General features: G+C 37.8%; 1 protein-coding gene across 1 annotated transcript in view; it reads left to right on the forward strand.

Moving 5' to 3' along the window:
• grik3 (glutamate ionotropic receptor kainate type subunit 3) overlaps window positions 1-4987 on the forward strand; it is an 86263-nt gene extending 81276 nt beyond the window's left edge. The window contains exons 13-16 of the mRNA XM_068323942.1: window positions 528-745; window positions 2863-3088; window positions 3327-3577; window positions 4648-4987. Coding sequence (XP_068180043.1) covers window positions 528-745; window positions 2863-3088; window positions 3327-3577; window positions 4648-4842 — 890 coding nt within the window. The 3' untranslated portion in view covers window positions 4843-4987. The remainder of the gene's footprint in view (window positions 1-527; window positions 746-2862; window positions 3089-3326; window positions 3578-4647) is intronic.
• The last annotated feature ends 15352 nt before the right edge of the window (window positions 4988-20339 follow it).

A 20339-nucleotide genomic window follows, 5' to 3' on the forward strand; every position in this document is an offset into this window, starting at 1 on the left:
AGAAGTGCCTCGGTAGTAGAAAGCTGTTAAGTGTTATTGTAGTGGTGAACATTTGCTAATTGCGGAGTATAAAGCTGAATCTCATCCTTCAAAGATATAGAGAACAAACACTGAATCGCTGAATTAAATTGTAAAAATTGTCCCATCGGAGAGTTGAATGCTCTTATACAGTAAATTAAATTATGTTAGTAATGTAAGTTCGAGCTCAAAACAACTGCAAAATTATAGGCCTGTTCAATAAATTCATGGGGTGTGAGTGAAAAGTTAACATTGTCAACTCGGAAGGCTTAAATTAGAGGTTTCTGTATCTGATGCAAAAGGTTGCAGAACATATAATTTCCTTTCCAGAGTAAAATTGGTTTCATTTTCTCTTTCGTCACTGACAGGACCTTGATCAGCACAAGTAGTACTGCCAAAAACACTTGCAGGCTAATCCACAAAAAATCTGTTTAATTCACTCAGTGCTGGCAGGTACAATTTTATCTAGTTGACTGCTAAGTAGTATGTCCTATTTGTGTTGCACGCAGGCTCAGAGCTGATGCCCAAAGCCCTCTCCACCAGGATCATTGGCGGGATCTGGTGGTTCTTCACGCTCATCATCATATCATCCTATACGGCAAATCTGGCGGCTTTTCTCACTGTGGAGAGGATGGACTCACCTGTGGACTCAGCCGATGATATCGCCAAGCAGACGAAAACTGAGTATGGCGTGGTCAAAGATGGTGCAACCATGACTTTCTTCAAGGTATAATAGACTTACTGTTGGGTGGGAACTGGCTTTCTAAAAATATTTTTACATTTAGTGGGGCTGTACATATAATAGAATGTAATTATATATATATATATATATATATATATATATATATATAATGATTCATGTTACACCTAGATCCTAATTCCCTCAGCAAAGGAAAATTTTTCATATTTTACTCTTCTGTACACTGTTTGATGTGTTTTTTCATAATAAGTTTTTACTCCCAGTATTCAGACTTTGTCTGCAGGGTGTTTCAACTTTATTTGATTATTTTAAGATTGACTTTAGATGCTGCTGCTGAATAAAACATGTAACAGTTACAGTTTCTGCATATTTTAATCCATCCATTCAATGGTTATTATACCACAAATAATAATAATAATAATAATAATAATAACAATAATAATTGTAATAATGAGATTATAATAATAACAATAACAACTATAATAATAATATTTAATAGTAATAATATAATACTAATTATTATTATTATGTCAGGTTCAGGGATTTTGTTTAGATTATGTATATTTAAAGCAGAAGTGTTTTTGTACTGTATCATATTGTGTTTCAATGGGTTCTTGGTCTCTAAACACAATTCCGTTAAGATCCTTCCTATTTTGTGTTTCATCTTTTGAATACGAAATGTCCTGTGATGAAAATTAGTGAGTCTGGATTCGACTCCACTTTGGACGCTTTGAAAGGAAAATCAACCTTCAGCTTGCTCAATAGCTGTGTAAATGAGCGTTATTGTAGATCATTCTGTGTACTTTGATAAATCGAAGTTGTGTTTCTAGGATCATGAATAGAAGGAGACACAGGTGCTTAATTACCTTATCAGAGTGGCATAGCTCAAGTGCCCTCTGCTCCCTCTGGCTCACACAGAAAGGCCTAATGATGTCGACTCAATGAGGCAGAGAAGCATGATAAATACTGAGGAGACTGGGGGTGGGGGTGGTGGTGGGTACTGCTTTGCAGATGTATGTAAATGGAGGATTTGGTCATAATCCTTACGTGACATAATGAACTGTCCACGATTTTGCTCTCGAATTTACCTGAGCAAGTTTTGAGCTATACTGTGGTCCTTGCTTCCTCATTTCTTTTAGAAATACAGTAACTTTTTTAACTGAGATGCATGAATTTTAGTACTCGTGCCACAGTTTGAACCAACATGTTGAAACATTATCAGGGGTCTGTAGTCACTGTTGTTGCATCACCTTCAGCTGGTGTTTATTATATAGAAAACATTGAAGGCCACACATAAATGAGTGACTGGCATCTCAGGGAAAACAAATATAATATGTTCCATCTAATACAATATGTTTCAAGTCACAACATAATTAAAATTGTGACATGAAAAAGCTGTGCACAGTTCTTCTTCTCCTAATAAAAGCTGCACATCATTTATTTTGACCACACATGTACACACCTATGTACATTTCTGTTTAGAACATTTTTCTATCATGAGGCCAGCATTAATTGCTCTCAAGATAAATGGCCCATTTTTCCTCTGACCTTGACAACTCAAATTCCAATAATAGACTGTATCTAAAATTTGAGCAATTAGGACTGTTCTTCTGTAGTTACACATAATGGAGGACTTCTTATAATAGTGTCTTTGACAATTTGAAATGGCTTATAGTCTTTAGACAGTAATTATCTAGGATTAGATATGGCATAGCAGCAACTTCATACAAAATTACGTGAAATACCACATAGCCTGTTGCAGGACTAATGGAGAGGAATTCTATTATTGCTGCTTCAGTAGCACTTATGAGAATAGATGCCCACAAAGCTTCGATTCGCTGTCCTTTAATTGCGTAACAGTGGAGATCTGTGGGAGCAATCACATTAATCTATTAGGTGATTGACTAAATGATATGTTTTCCTAAATACCACACATGTGATTCTAAATGATCCCCACAGTTCTAATGTTAATCTGATCATCAGAGATGGGGAAGGACAGGAAGGATTTTGTAGTTTAGCTGTAAGCTCAACTTTTACAATTGAGAAAAGACCATATTATCGTGATACTTTTTCCTCACCTGCAGCAAAACAGATGTTCAAATGAGGATCAGATTTACAAACCCAGTCTCTCCCTATCCCTGCAGAAATCTAAAGTGTCTACTTTTGAGAAAATGTGGGCCTTTATGAGCAGCAAGCCGAGCACATCTTTGGTGAAGTCCGTAGAAGATGGGGTCCAGAGGGTGATGAAGTCTGACTATGCCCTAATTATGGAGTCTACAACTATCGATTACATCACTAGGAGGAACTGTAACCTGACACAGGTGGGAGGGCTCATCGACAGCAAAGGCTATGGCATCGGCACTCCTCTAGGTAAGCCGTGTGAATGACCGCAGGGCAAGTTTTAGACTATGAAGCATTAAAAAAATGCAACCTCTTTTATGTTCTGCCTTTGAAGAATAAGGGTTAGGGATGGCTTTTTAGACAAAGCAGAGACATGTTTTTTAGCTACCAGTCAGACAGAATACTTCCAACATGTTTTTAAGCCTTATTATCACAGAATCCAGCTGGTGTTTCTTCCAAAGCAAATGAGGCCTTATGTTGCTTCCAGGCTCCCCATACAGGGACAAAATCACCATAGCAATCCTGAGCATCGTGGAGGATGGGCACCTACACATGCTGAAGGAGAAGTGGTGGAGTGGAAGCATCTGCTTGGATGAAGAGCGTCGCGAGACAGGCCCCATGGGTATCCAGAACCTGGGTGGTATATTCATTGTGCTGGCATCTGGCCTAGTGCTGTCTGTTTTTGTGGCAATTGCCGAATTCATCTACAAGCTAAGGAAGACTGCCGAACGTGAGCAGGTACTTGTACTCATAGAACACTCATAAAACACTTTCTTAGAGGACCTATTGTGTAGGATTTAGGTGGTAATAATGGAATCCAATATTTAAAATCATGTTTTCATTGATGGAGATCTGCAGTGACAAACCTAATACTGTCTGAAGAGGGTCTTTTGGGTTTCATGTATATTGCCCTATAAAGGCAAAATGCATTATCTACATAAATTCTAATTTGCCCTCTGTCACTTACAACAAATATAAGATTGAAAAGACATGGATAAAACCCTCAAAATCTCTAGCAAAAGAACAATACTGTACAATTTGTGAAGCTCTACCGTGGAAGCAAGGATATAGCACTTTCAAAAGGGACAAAAAATAATATTGTTAATATTGTACAAAATGCAGTTACGACACTTTGTACAGCAGTGTAGTTGGTAGCAATCTGCAACCTTGCCAGCAGATAGCACCAACTCCTGCCCACTGGAGGTTTTATTTGATCTTTATGCAGCTTTTTAAATAATGGAAAGTAGTGTAAATAAGCCTTAATTTAATTTAATTACTTTTATTGATGCTTCAAGTGTTCAGTTTATTTACCTTTTTAGCAAGAAAATGTACAGTGTATTAAGCCAAAGCTGTGCTGACCGTAATGCCACAACAGTTGCTTATTTTACTAGACATAATTGCAAACTAGAGCAAAGAGAATTAATTCATTATTTGTCATTGGATTTGTCAGAATAGCATGAACACATTACTGTTTTAATTCACTAATATGAGTCATGCTAAGTGAGTAGCTGCATACATGCTCATGCACTGTACTTCTTTACTCGTTCTGACACAGCAGCAATATTGAACTGTGTGCTACATGTTAGCAGTGGCGTGATTTGACATTGCTGAAAGCCATGAATGCATGTGCACACGTACACGCACTAGCAGTAACACAGCATGAATATTAATTTCAAACGCATCCTGTGCTCTTTAGACTGTCGACACTCTACACTGTCAGAACAATTTAATGCTAAGGCATTTACCCCCCATCCCTTCCCCCAATTCTTCTTCTCGCTCCCCTCTCCGCATTCTCCCTTTTTGCCCAGAGGTCTTTGTGCAGTGCCATGGTGGACGAGATCAGACTGTCGTTCACCTGCGAGAGGCGGGTGAAGCACAAACCCCAGCCTCAAGTCATGGTGAAGACGGATGCAGTGATCAACATGCACGCCTACAACGACCGACGACTCCCGGGAAAGGACAACATGAGCTGCAGCACTGGGATGACTCCCGTGTTCCCATGACAATGTGTTCTCCCCAGGGCAAGAGCCTCTTGAGCAGCGTGTCGGGGGTGGTGCCAGAGACTAGAGACAATGGCATAGATGCAGTCACAAGATATACATTTAATCACAGCGATATGGGGACACTAACTAAACATGGTCAACTCAAAATGGCAGCATCGGCCACACAGGTATAACTACACTACCATGCTCCAAACCACAAGAATTATGTCGGGGGAAGTTCTAGGAAAATGGTATACCTAAATAATCAGTTTCACGTCTGATGTTTACGTGTGCAGCAGAAAAACATAAGAGAACATGTTGTTTAAGGAATCCTCAATCAATGTAAAAACAGAGAATTATATTGGACAATACGGACCGAAGAAAGAATGGCAATAAATGACAGATATACAGCAAAGAAACTGAATTGCTTTGGGGATCAGTTTTAACACAGATTAAATGATATCTTACATTTATCCTGTTGATTTACACAAACTTCAGAATGGCCTTTGAAAGCAGAAAAAAACTGTTACCTCAAATGCATTGTCTAGGCTTGAGTGGCCATCTTTGAGTCGCAGGATCTTTTGGAAGCATGGTTCACAGGGACAAATATGATAACCTGTAAGAATATTCATTCTGTGTCTGCAGTGTTGTTCTTGATGGAAACCCATAGCGAGACAAAAAGTTTTCAACAGTAAATATATGTTTGTTAAAGTTGTTATGTGAAATTCACTCCATTGTTATACAGAAGCAATTAATCATTGATTCAAACAAAGCCGTAATGTGGACCATTCCATCATGTTATTATGGGATTAGATTTATTGGCACAGAAGTACGCTATATGTCAACATTTCCTACATAATTGAATTTTAATCAGATAAACTGCCAAAGATCCAGCCATTGAACAAAACTACATACAGTGTAGTATGAGCCACTTCCTGCTTACTCAGCTTTTTAAAGAGCGCTTGTTTTGTGTTCAAAGTCAATGATGATGTTTTGAATGGCACTCTGAGCATACCTTGCTATGTAATATTTTCAAACGATGCAGGGTAATCTGCATCCAAAGTGAATTTTATTTGGCACACTCAAGGCATTGTAGTTCCTGGATTTGCAGAACTTTTTACCTCAAAATATTAGCAAAATTTTAATACAAAAAAGTCATTGAATTAACAGAATGAAAGAAAGTAACATTTTTTTCTTAATAAAATGTTTATAAAACACAATCTTGCTCCTGTTTAGAACCCAAAAGGAAAATCACAGAAATATTGAGCAATTGTATGATCATTTTCAAAAGTTTGTGCAAACCTGATACATACAGAAAATACATGTACAGACTGAGCTAGAAAGATGATGGTGTATATCTCCATACATCCTAGTTTAATAAACTAAGTGTCTCAAATACAAAAGGTAAGTCTGTGGTCCTAAGGATTCAGTGCAGTTTTTGTGCGTGTTCAATTTTACCCATCAAACACATACTGGACGTTGTCTGGTTAGAGGACCATTGAATGTCCCATTTATTTCTGCTCACATTTCTGAACAATTATTTAATTTTGCCGATGCAATCGAGATGCTTTTTGTGGAAAATCAATTGTTTTGATTTCTGAGTATCCTGGAAACTGGGCTTTTGGTGTAATGTGGACAGAGCAAATCTGTACTTGTGTGAACATGTTGAAAGAAAATATGGTGGACAGACCAGAGATGATTTTGTTTTTGACTTTATGCGTAAGGAATAAGTTTATATCCTCAGTAAGCGTCATGCTGGCAGAAGATTCAAGGAGTCTATGTGGCGCTCTTACCTGGGATCTGAACGAACATCAAACCTGAACAAACAGCAAACCTCTGTGAGGTTTACATTATTGATATGTTGACACAAAAAAGTAACTATGTGATTCAAAGAAATTCCAATCTGTAAAAGTTATCATTGCGTAATAGAGATTCACTGTATCGTTGTTTATTGATTCCCTTCTGCAAAGTACAATATGTAGATAAGATCAGCAGGAGAAAATGTATTTTGCTAAATTTCTATGGTTATAAATGATTTATGTTGACAGTCAAATATGTTAGAGAAAGATGTTATTTATTTCATTAGCGAAGTCTCTTTAATCCACTTCTTCACACAGTTCTACAGCCCCACACCCTGTTCATTAATTTAATAGAAATGAATTATACTATGGTATATTGGATTACGTTCATGAAGATGGGAAAAAATATGTTAATCTTCTGTAATGATTGCTAGTATTTTTCTAAAAGTGAACATGAAGTGGAAATGTTGAGCTTCCCAAACCATTGCGGGAAAAATCCCGAAGATCAAGTTTATCTCCTTTAAATGGACCTTTGCTGTGCTTGAAATCTGGATTAGAACCTAGGATCTACAGTGTGACCGGTTCGTGGTCATACTATAATACTGTAAGCCTCATGTGTACTGTAGCTTTCCAGATAGGTGATTCCAGGACTCAAGTCTGCTTGCCTATCACCTTGGAAATAATAATGAAAATTTAGTCATAATTGAAATTAGTTGGAATTTCTATACTGATTTGGCCGATTCTGTTAGTTTGGTTACTGGATATACACATCTTTTTTATAAATTAATGTGAATAATAATGACATTTTCCACAAACTTATAAAATGCGAAAGAAAAGTAATACAAAATATAAGCTACATAACCTGTGTTCCATTAGCGATATGTGATTTGAGTTTTGATTTTCCAGCAGTCACAACAGTATGACTTTTTATGAATAACTTTCTTTTAAGTTGCACAGCTTCTATCATTTGGCAGAAAAGCGTTCAAACAATATGAAAAATATGTTGGTGCCAACCAGGGTTTTCTTTGTGGACATGCAGAATTTCTATGAATATAGCTTTTGTAAGGTTTTGTAAAAAATAAGTAAAAAAAAAAGATTTTCTTTTCCTAGTAGCTGTATGTGTTAAGAGAATATTAGAATTACTGACATCTGAGTAAAACAAGGGGATATTCAACAAAATATTATAGAAAAGCTATTGAATTATTTTCTTTTTAACACGTTGTGAATAATTCAATTGTACAGTTTGCTGTATGGGTTATAAGAAGTTTTAAATAAAAAATACAAAGTATTTCTATCTCCTCTTGAGCTAGTGATTGTTTGGGTGATTGATTGATAATGTGAATATTTAAGGTTGGAAAACATGCTGACAAATAATTTAAAACAATGAGAAAATATTGCACACAATCATTATAATTCTATTTTAACATATTACATTGGGGAGCTGTTGCATAGTGCAGACATTTTCAGGCATGTGTATACATTTCCTGATTAAATTCACCCAAGATTGTGCACCATTTCAGAATTTTCAATTTAGGGATTATGTATTATGTATGTATCATAAACATCGTACAACATAAAGCATGATTAAAACGTTACAATTGTTATACAAAGCCAACAACATTATTTTGTACTTCTCAAAGGGAAATTGTAAAGATAGGAGATATATGAGAAAACAGCTGACAAGATATTCAGCAGGGTACAGATCGGTAACCGGCTAATGCATGTGGCAGCTCTGTGTGCCGAGACAACTCACGGAGAAACCTTTGATGACTGAGCATCTGAGAATTACTAAGAAGTACTTCACAATAACAGGAACTATGTGGCACCATTAAATCTAACTATGGATTGGGCTCCCCCCCTCCCCCCATGTGCTGTTTTATACCAGATAAGAAAAAGGGATGATGCACACTATAATTTTTATGTTGGTCTAGCCACATATTCAAAAGCATTTGCATGCAACACCTGCTGCGTGGTTAGGCTGCTGAAGTTGATTGTGTAAAACACACAGAAGTGTAAAAACCGCATAGAGAAGCACATGTGCATTAAATGGTGTTCATATATGTGTCATGACACCAGATAGCCAGTCATATGTGACAGTCAGTGACTGACCTTGGACGCACTGGGCTGGCAGACTTGCGTGTTAAAATAGCGGGGGAAACCCCGGGCCATGGCGTTGAGGAGTCACGCATGCATAATGAGAGATGGGCAGGGGCCTTGTGCTAATGGGAAGATTTATTATCTCTCACTATCAATTAATCCCTTCGGACAGACCAGAGCCAGCAGCAGCCCATCAGAAGTATGTAAAAGAGAGAGAAAAAGGGGGAAGCAGAGGGACGATGGGAGGCAGCCAAATGAAAAGAAGGAGATGTGAAAGTACAACAGAAATGGAAGGAGCACGGGCAGTGAGGTGAAATAAAAAATTTAAAAAAAAGGTGAGAAAAAGCCAAAGAGACTAAGGCAAAATTTGGAAATGATACCCCCAAGAGAGGGGAGAGCTCCACAGAGCATGGACAACAGGTTATTGATAAGAAGAAAGAAAAGGGTGTACTTGCTTGGAGATGATGCAGAAATCAGATCACATAGAAATCCAGAAGAGAATAACATAGTGAAACAAAGAGGAGAGAAGATGTCCGCAAGAAAATTCAGGGGAAGATAAAACAGAATTTGGAGAACAGATACAACACCATGATCTTCTTTGTAGACATGCTTTAAGAGATTGGGCATATGCTCACTTTGAAAACTAAACATGATAATAGTGCAATAATGTTTGATAACAATCTCAGACAGTAGGTCAATGAGTACTTGAGTATGAGTATCAATGAGTACAATGAGTATAAGTATTTTAAGAAACGAGCCCTTTTGAAAATAAACAACAGCATTTCTAAATGAATTTTAATGGAAAAAAATCATTCCATTTAAAAGGCAGTTGTATATTGCACTCAATTATGTTAGAGTGGATTTGAAGAAAGGGGGCGCTTCCTTTTTACATGATGGAGGGTCTATAGTGGTTTAATGCTAGTGGCTGCAGACTAATGTAGAACCATTTATCTAGAGCATTGCATTCCTTTTGTTGAAAATAGCAGGCCCAATGAGTAACAATTGGTCTTCGCAATGCCATTACACTCCAATCTCATGTCCTTAAATGTATTCTGAAATACTTTAATGTACTGCGTCATGTACTATATGGAGAAAGTACAAAAAGGCACTGGCCTCTGGTGTCTTTGTCATTATGGAGGCTGCTTTGATTTGCTTCTCAGGTAAGGTTGTGCCGGGTATTTGTACTCTGACATTCCATGTCCAGACTTGTGCTCATGACCTTGACAAAGCCGTCAGTGGGTGATGTTCTGCTTGACATTCCGGGGTGATATGCTGCAGCACAATGGTTGTGCATCATTGACCCATCAGGGAGTGAATGGAAGCTCAGGCCATCCTATGCCCATCTCTTTGGATATTCTAGGTGAGACACCCATCTCAGCAGCAAGATTTGGACTGATCATAGGGCCAAGGTGCGCTGAACCTTATTATAAGCATTGTCATCATCTCAGAAAACTGAATTCCCTCCAGGATATATTGCTGTGAAGTATATAGCAGTGTAAAAATGTGTTCTGGAGGAGTGAAGGCAGACCACCTTTGAAAAAAACAGCAGAGGATAGTGGAGGATAGTTTACTTTTATGTTACAGTCACAAAATCGGGAGGCATTAGAAAACTCCGCTGGTAGATTTTGGGCTCTATTTAGTTAAATCTAGCTTAAGTAAGTAGAAGTTAGCATTCTGTAAACAACAAGTAGAACAATCCGACTATCAGCAAACTCACTGTTTTTACCAATCAACTAAGGATGCAAAATAAAAGACAGGCAGATTTCAAAGTGGGAATAGAAGAGGCTTTATCCTATTTCATGAAAACACTGAATAACTTTGTTAAAAGTTACTTAAATTCCATTTTTCACATTACATTTTGTATTGTCACTATTTTTTCTAACTTGAGTCACTAATTGTATTTTTTTATAATTTCTTTTTCCATACAGCAGCTTTAATTGTTATGTGGAGTCAATCTGAATGCCTGCATTGAATTCAGATTGCCTTTACGTACACAACTGGTTGACGGGTAAAAATGTAACACACCTTCCAGCTACACTATAGCTCTGTTTCTATCATATCACCCTCACTGCAGTCGTACATATGAATGCAGGAGAATGGTGGTGCTGAATGTAGGCAGTGCACACACTTAAATCAGTTGATTACATGCAGTCCAATTGATTCAACTCATCTGCCTCAAATTCTAAAATATTTCTTGGCCCGAGATCCACTTAAACTCAAATCTGGTGCTATTTTTTTTTTCTCTGCACCAACAGATAAACAGGCAAACAAGTGAATGTGATCACATAACATGAAAATCTAAAGTAAACTAAAACCATATTGGTATCTACACTATGACATTTTTTATTTCATATTTTTGTGCATTCTGTAATATTCATTCATATAATATTTCATATAATAATAATAATTTAATAACATATTTAAAATTACACTAACAGAAAATCCACAGCACTGCCCATTCCAAATATCAGTAAATATAATCAAACATAATAACCCAGCATTAATGGTCTCATGAAGTGGTACCTCCGTGGGAACACTCATACATATAATACCTGCCATTTGGAGCTCAGCAGCAGTCTGTGTGTCATATTTGTACACAGAGACACTATAGGGTCAGAAGTTGGAATCAGAGATAACTGTTGTTTATTCAAGACCCCCCTTTATTTGCAAATCACTGACGCCATCAGTATCAGTGCTTTATCTTCATCATGTTGAATTATCTATTTGGCTTCAGGTGAAAAAGCATGAAAGGTGGAGTACCTTGGTGACTTGTACTTTCTGTTCACTGTCTCTGACCCTGATAATGACTGAAATAGAGGTTTTTCATGAATATAAATATAGAATTGGATGAAAGGTAATTTTCTCCCATGTGCATAAAAAAAAGTCTCTCGAACATTTAATGTGGAATCAAGTTTTTCAAGAAGGCACTATGCCTTTGCACTTTAATACTGCATTGTGTGCTCAGTGACCATTCCATTAGGTCCATCTATGGAAATCAATTACTCCTTCAGAGAGTAAGTCACGTGTGAATAAAATATAAGCGCACTGTGAATCTTACTCACACAATTGGGCTGCATGAGGCAATGATTTCATGTTGTTGACTTTTAAAATGAACAAAAGGGTTGTTGTTTTTTTGCCAACATCTGAAAACTTATTGTGTGCAACAGAGAAGCTGGCTTAAGAAGCCTCAGGCTAATCGGCTTGATCAGACACAGGTTTGGAGATGAGGAACAAAAGTGGAGATGAGGCTCCGCCCACCAGTTTGGTCCCGCCTCCTGCCACACTCCAGGTCTCCAGCACAGCAGAGCAACATGACACAAATACCAAACCGTGACAGTATTGTGTTGAGCTGGATGCAAAGTTAGCAGCATAAATGTTTTAGTGAATTTACTTCAAAAATTACTGCTAAATGTTATCCAGTCATCTAAAGCCGAGAATCCTTTTGAAAGCATCTAACGTCTTATTGCGTCCATGCAGTTTCTTGATTAAACAGGATCAGCTTTGAGTCATTGTCATTGATGCTGTTGCCTTAATGGAAATGATGGATTACAACTGGATGAAACTTGTCTTAAAAGGTTGCTTCATCCAATTTCACAGCTGTCAAAGCTCAGAGTGAGGGGCATTGGAGGTAAAAGAGCTGCTGCTACTTTCAGTGGTGAAGCTACAAGTGGTGTTGCTTTGCCTAGCTTAACATCATCAGCAGTGGTGGTAACATTGTTCTCTTCTTAAATCACCCTGATACATTTATGTAATTTAAGCGTAACAAAGCTTCATTTAATGCAATGTAACAATTGAGTTAGCCAACTGCACTTTCCTTGTGAACTTTCAGCATTGACTGTACTGCTCTGAAAGCCCTGCCTACATGATCCTGAATGGCTGAATGTAAAACACAATGGTTCCTGAGTATATGTTTTCTTTTTTTTTTTGAAGGTTTGCATTTGTTGTGCGAGATTCTCATGATCAAACAGAAACTCCAAACTGCTTTCCTCGCAGTACCTGAGGATGTACTGTCAGTGTTTTATCCCAAGGTGTCATGCAGCCTACAGCAAGGCCTTTTGATGTTGGCCCAGGACCAGGCTTCATTCATTTCCAGAGGGGGATGAAGTTCACCAGCAGATGATTTGCTATTCTCTATCAAATTCTACATTTCCATTCTTCAGCAGCTTGGGAAGCTGCCAATGCACACAGCATGTAAAATGTAAAATATCTGTACAACATACAAAGAGTGGCAATGAATAAAGATTACACAAAGGCAATTTTTACATTTAATGATTTGTCTTTTCCGTGAATGTTACGGGTGAATGGGCACAAGCAGGTTTGTCTGCCCAGCCTTGTCAATTGTGGTCTGAAAGTATTTTCAGAATTGGATAGCAGCGGATGCCCTGGCTTGGCATATTCAGTATGATGATTTGATCATAGTGATAAATTCAGTGAAGGATTTCATTTAGAAGGAATACACTTTTTCTTCCACTTTTACAAAAAGAAAGTAATTAAACCAGAAACTAAATAAATTATTTTTCTCCTTAGAATCGAAAATGCTTCGCAATAAAAAAAAAAAAAAGCCAGACAGTGCCAGACTCTATCATGTTTCTCTTCTATAAGAGGACAGTATATGTCCTGTCCACAGGGAAGATGGTAGCGGGTGTCTGGCTGAGTAGGGCAGAGTTTATGGGCCGTGAAGGCCAATTTAAACAAACTACGGATGGAGTCCACAACCACTATGTCACCTTCTTCCATCCATCGTTCACCAAATGAAGGAAGCCACTATCATCAACAAAGAGAACATCCTATTCAGTGCTACTGACTTGGATTTGTGGATCGTAAACTCCTCATTAATATTAAACAAGGAAGTGACAGTTGGAGGGTCTTGGCATGGACTCTTGGTAAGTCATGCAGCATAACAAGTGATGGCTGGGGGTTTTGTTGACTCCACTATGAGGTGGTTATGTTGAATAACATCTGTTGTGGACTCTTAAGACTGAGTTGTGGCTGAATGGGAGATAATGCGGAAAAAACGTGATACCACATGTACATTTTACAGCAAGAAAATACTTATGTACTTTTTTTACAATTCTCTTTCAACCCAAACCCAATCCTTTTTTAACAAATTCAGCAAAAAAATGTAACAATTTGTCAAATGACTGTATGCATGAATTCATCTCTCAACTGTCTTCTCTAAATTCTCTGCTTAGTCTCGTTATGCACAAATACTTTTTCTATAGGGTTGGATTAGACCTTGGGTGCTAGTGCATTATCATCGTCATCATGTCATCATCATTGAATGGTGTACTTTATTTCCGCTTCAACCAGAAATGTTTTGTTATATTTTTCTCATGGTTCATTGCGTTAATGTCCACATTGCACCAGGTTGCTATCACAAGATGCAGAAACTGTAAATCCACCTCCCATGTTTCACGGTGAGGGACAAAGAGCCTGTCTTGATTGCTCACCTTCCTATCAAAACGACTTTCTGTAGCTTTGAAGCTCTGAAGCTAATTCACTTCAAATTCATTGACAGACACCCTACATCTGTCTTTTTGCACATGCATTTATGTATATATGAGACTAAACAGGGGCAAATGAATGGGTGAAGGTATCCTATTTTGAAAAGTTTTTTTTTATATGCCCTGAAAAAAAACTCATAATGATTATGAAAAACAAGATACTTGTTTTTTTCATGTGTTGCTGTATTTAAACTGACACTTTTTTATAAATAAATCAAGGTCCTATTTCAACAACAGATAAAAGCAACATCTGTCACCCTGAATATTTAACAGACTCGATGACAATGAATTTGATTTCTTTACTATTATTCATTTATGCATGATTAGTTTTTAAATGATATTCGGATCCATCTATTCACAGTTGATTTTAAGTCTCTAGAAAAGATGTGTTATATTTATTTATTTTAATTTCCAATTGTATTTTGTTTTGCCAGGACTTTCCCACTGAAATACAAGATCTCTTCTTCCAGCAAGTCCTGATCACAAAACAGCACGATTTCAAAGAATAAAAAAAGCACACAGGACATAATTAAAAGGAGGACCAGACCTTAACGGGGATTTCCTTGTTTCTGTGGGTATGTTGACATCATTCTTTGCCACATGACAACATACATTTCAGAACAAAGAGATTCATTGCAGCAAAATACATCATTAAAACATGTGCTTTCCATTCAGTTTTTATGGCAGGCGACTTATGTTGGGATGTACCCTCTTTAGTTTCCAAACAAAAATATTGTCAGAATAACAACGTAAGCTCCTCATTGTGTTGTATTTGTGGCTCATCCTGCCTGTTTTTACGAGTCCGGCCAAAAGTAATGTCATATTTAATTACAGAGCATTATTGTTTAATGGGCCTGAGTTAATAAAATCCGGTGTCTAAGACAGAAAAGCTAAAGAGACAGCACCTGTAGCGGAGCATAAGTAATCTGAAACTTGAATTCTATATTAGGTGTGTTTACCTTCTTTAGTGTTGTGGATAAAAGAATAATTCAATTCATACCAATGGACTTGGAGACATCTTCAATTTAAATTGATCAAGTTAAAATTAAAAATAATTTTAGACTTGTGAAATGATGAGGTAGACTTCCTGGAGCTTACTGGAGCCTTTCCAATTGCTTAAGTGAAAGCTTGAAATAAAAGGCCAGTTCTAGGAGAGGATTTTGGACCCCAAAAATGACTCCTCTACTAAAAAACCGTTAGGAACTGTTGTTTGGCACAAAGTGAATGGCACGTGTTTCATTGGCAGTTTGTTCCGTTGCATATGGGAAGTCCTTCAAAGTCAGCCATTGTGCCGCAGGCAGCATTCTAATGAGGTCATCAATAACCTGCAACAGCTGCTCATAGAGAGAGACCTCATCTGTTAAGCTCTATCCACCAGTGACTCTGCAGTAACTGAACAAACCACTCCAAAATAATGAGAGGCATTCCATGGAACATGCAGCATTACGTTACTATCAGCCGTTAATTGGTGAACCTGTAGTAGATTTTAAAAGTAACAGCAACAGTTAAGGAGAATTCTGCAAGTAAATCAGTCATGAGTCATCACTTAGTCGGAATTCATAGTTTTTATAACAAGGCTCTAAAAATAGGACAGGCAATATTTTGCCATCTGCAAATCTGGCCAAATCAGACATAAGAAAAACAAAGCTAAAATGCAAGTAAATATAATTTAAAAAATGAAATTAAAAAAAAAGCTTTTTTCTGTAACTATTTTCTTTTATTCATTTTAAGTATATACAGACAGTAATGAGACGCACACACACACACACACACACACACACACACACACACACACACACACACACACACACACACACACACACACACACACACACACACACACACACACACACACACAGGATAAATATGTAAACAGTGCGTGAAAAGTCTCTGAGGTTCCAGCACACTATGTGCAAGTCATAAATAACTTCCCGTCCTCACTTGTAAAGTGCAACTTTAAAATTGTGAGTCTAAAGTAAAGGTACTTTAATCCCAAATATCTGATAAGCTGTATCAAACAAAATTTTTATTACTTGATGTATAAAAATACATTCTCGTTTTCACTGAAATTAATTCATTTTACTACAGCGGCGCCATGTGAGAGATTCCACACATCAAATACAGCATATTTTCAGCTCGATTACCCCCTCCCCCAATCCTTTATATTCATGAGAACAAGTGCATTAAGGCCAGCATGTATGGGTCTTAGTGTTTTTCTTTAGACATCAAAGTCAGACAAGCATATCCAGCTCCTTCTCACTCCAAATGCTTCAATTACGGATTGGCCCTTCACCTCCATATTCAGTATGATGTGGTAGCTGCCATGTAGCATCAGCTCTAGAAGCGCCCTTCTTAAGTAGATGTAGTAGAAGTGGTATAGATGGTCGGGGGCTCAAAAACAAACCCTTTGTAGTGGGCCGTCATGGTGTAAAACCTCCATGTGAAAAAAAGGTGCAAGTGTTCTGTTTTGAGCTTACATGGTGTCAAGCAAGTAATATGTGTATAAGATACATTATTTATGAAATAAACGTCTTTTAATTACATACTTTGACCAACAGTATGATCTTATCTTAAACCTACGCACGCAGATTTCACAAGACCCCAAAATCCCATTTCACCCACCCATCCATCCATTTTCATGGAGACAAGATGATCATAAGTGTCTCGACTTCAGCCGCTTCTCACTGGTCTACTGGATCCTATCCCAGAGAATTACAGGCAGAAGGCAGGGTACACCCCAAATAAGTATCCAGCTTATCTTTGGACCACATAAAAGGCAACCACTCAGGTTGACACTCACACCTATGGGCAATTTGAACAACTAGTTCACCTAAGCTGCACGTTTTTGGTGGTGGGAGGATGCATTCTTGGTGTGAGGCAACAGTGCTACCCACTCTGCCACCCATATCAAATTTCATCAACACCATTGACCAAGATGCTATGACTGAGACAATGCGTGGCACACTGAATTTTTATAAGTTGTCAATCTGTCACCTGCATTATGCTGGATAACTTAAAAGGTTAAAATGCCGCAATTGAGATTTTCAAGATAATGTAACAGTGATTCATCAATTTCAATGATATTTTTATATAATTTCCTGCCACAACACTAATGGATGGATACAGACAGACAGATGAAGGATAAATGAGGGCCAGTCCACACCCTTGATGACAATTAATCACAGGAAAAATAACCAGTCTACAAGAATGGAAAGACTCAGCTGGAATCTGATGTTATTTTGCTAGCTACAATAAAAGGTTACAGTGACCTTCAGGTTTTCATGTTGGAGCAAAATTTGTATAAATGTCTTGTGATCTGAAGTTTACATCCCCTGAAACATGTCACTGTCAAGCTTACACCAGTCTCACCATATTGCATGCTATCGGTTTCTTATCATCATCGCATGGATGACCCCCTCTCCTTCAAACCGTCGGAGTAGACACAAGCTCATTTATTTGTCTGACATTTTCAGCATGGTACCTGTAACCTAGAGAAGTCTTCTTACATCTCTGTAGGTGTCAGACTATCATGAGCAAAGACAACAAGGCCTTTTTCCCTCCCTGTTGTGGATTTAGCCCACGGTTCATTCGTGCTTGAATAAAGTAACGGTAAGTCAGAAAACAGGTATAAAACTCCTTGCCAGTGAAAAATGTCTCTCGGCCTAATTATGAAGTCTTCAAAAGGAATGCTGTCCCAGTTTTATGTGTGATATCTGTGTTGGATTTCATCCTGTGTAATTAATGTGGTTGCTAGAAGTAGGCCTATAAATGCTGTGACTTTGTATGTGGTTTTTTTTTATATGTATATTGTTGAAATTTGTAGATATTATAAAGTTAAATATGTTAAAAATTGTATTTCATATTGTAAATAAAGACATTCCTATAACCATTCAATCCTTTTACAAACTAAGGAAAAGCACATATAACCTCCGAGGTCTACTACAATTTGAATCTGTGAAAGCAAGAACAAATGTCAGCAAAGATACGTATCTGTGCAAGCAGATACACATTGAATAATTTGGAAGTTGAAATTAAATTGATAAAAATTCTATCTAAATTCAAGAAAAAAATTACATATTATTTAATTGATAGTTACAAATGTTTGTAAATTTTCTGAGGTGAAGTCAGTGTTTAGTGGTGAATTATTCAATTTATGCGAGTGTTGTTAAAAACCAAAAGAATGTTGATTTTGCTGTTGTGATTAAGTTGTGTTAACCAGGGTGGGCTTATATAAGCATTTTGCTCCAGCCCAGTTCTTTTTTGATTACTATTGATACAATTGAAATATGTTTTGTTTTTGTTTTTTGAAATATGTTTTTGTTTTTGTTTTCTTTTTTGAATATGAACAACCAAAATAAATAAACTTCATTCATTCATTGGAATTCTTAATGGGACTTGCTGTTACTATCCCATGATGGTCAACTCAGTCATCTTGTTATTAATGTTCTCTTGGTGGGGCTGGTTGGGAAAAAAAAAAGTGGGGGGGGGGTGACCACCTGGTGTCGCCAGGTCGACCCATCATCAGTTGTGTACACCAAACTCATTGGGTGTTTTAGTCTTTTATCACAAGACACCCTCATCCGAGGCTGGCCCACCGCAGCTTGATCAGACCTGGGTTTGTGTCGCACTGGAGGCACCACGTGGCAATTTAGCAGCCCCCAAAAAGTCGATTTTCACCTTAGCCACAGCCAGTGACTGCTTCTTGGCATGACATTGATGAAAATCCTGGAAACAGGTTTTGAACAGCCTTTTGATGTTTTCTGGGACTTGGAAGAAGTCAAAAACTGCCCACAACACCTCATGAGGGACTGACTTAAAGACATTGACCACATCTAAAAAGATGTGGCCAATGTTTGTTCTCCTTCTTTGCTGTTTGTTTCTTTGTATCTGGTGCCAGATGATGTTGGCGTTTTCCAGACGTCCTGAGAAGCCATCCATCCCTGCCTTCTGCACTGAGTTGTCAACAAAGTATCCTTCAACGTTTTGGCCTTTGGGCCACAACACTGGTAAAGAGATCTTTCATGAACTTGTGGGGATTTCTGTAGAATGCAGTCCTCAGTCACGCTCTCTTCTTGCATTGTTTGCTCAGTTATTCAGCTCTCTATACTGTTGCAAGGTGTTGCTTAGTACCACCTTGTAATGCCTCCAATCTTTTCCTCTTGGTTTCTGTGACCTTCTTCCACTGTTTTCTGAGGCATCTTCTTTCTTTCACCAAAAGTGCAATATCTAGCTTCTTCTTGCTTTTAACCCCCGAATCTCTCTACTCCATAGGTGTACATGTTCTCTCACATCCACGCCAGTTTCCTTTGGACACTGCCTTTCAAGCCTTCTAGCAGATGGATCAGGTCTGTGTCGATGGCTCCCCACTACTTTTCTGGCAGAATTTAGGCACAGAATCAAAGACTTTTGTACCCCCATCTTCCTCCACACTTCAATCCAATCACCTTTACCTTCCTGCACAGAGGGCAGGGTTTCTGTAGGTACACATATCAGCAGTAGCAAATAAATTGCTACTGCTGATTTTATTTCCAAACTAAACATTAAAAGGAAATACATATATTACTACATAACTAACATAAAATTAAAAATTGTCTACTTTAGTTGTTTCAATTTGGTATAAGTACAGCATTTTGATGTCAAAGTTGTCACTGTTAAATATGTCATAGTGTGAGTAATAAAATGCTGACAATAAACTGTGGATGGAAAATCTCACACTGTCCAGCTTTGTGTGATACAAAAAGTACAAAATGGAATTCTGCATAGAGAAGGCATTCTTGTTCCTCGGAAATGCAGTTTGCCTTGAGACAGAAAACATTTGCCACTGAAGTTACATTTCATGATTTCTAGGTAGATTTTGCAGTATCATATATTTGCACCTTGCAACTCTGCAGCTTCTAGGATAAGAAGTTTCATTTGTACAGAAGCAGGTCTTCACCGCTATCTGCCATTATGAGGCTGTTTGTGCAGTGTAGCAGACAGTGAGGTGCTTTTAGAGGAAAGAGGCGATATTCAATTTGCTGTGACTAATGCTAACTCCCATCACGCCCACTGACAACTCCCACCAAGTTTCTGTGACACCTTTGAACACAAAAACACCGACTATAGTCACAATAAATCT

This window comes from Antennarius striatus, chromosome 9 (genome assembly GCF_040054535.1).
Source record: "Antennarius striatus isolate MH-2024 chromosome 9, ASM4005453v1, whole genome shotgun sequence".
Classification (NCBI taxonomy): domain Eukaryota; kingdom Metazoa; phylum Chordata; class Actinopteri; order Lophiiformes; family Antennariidae; genus Antennarius; species Antennarius striatus.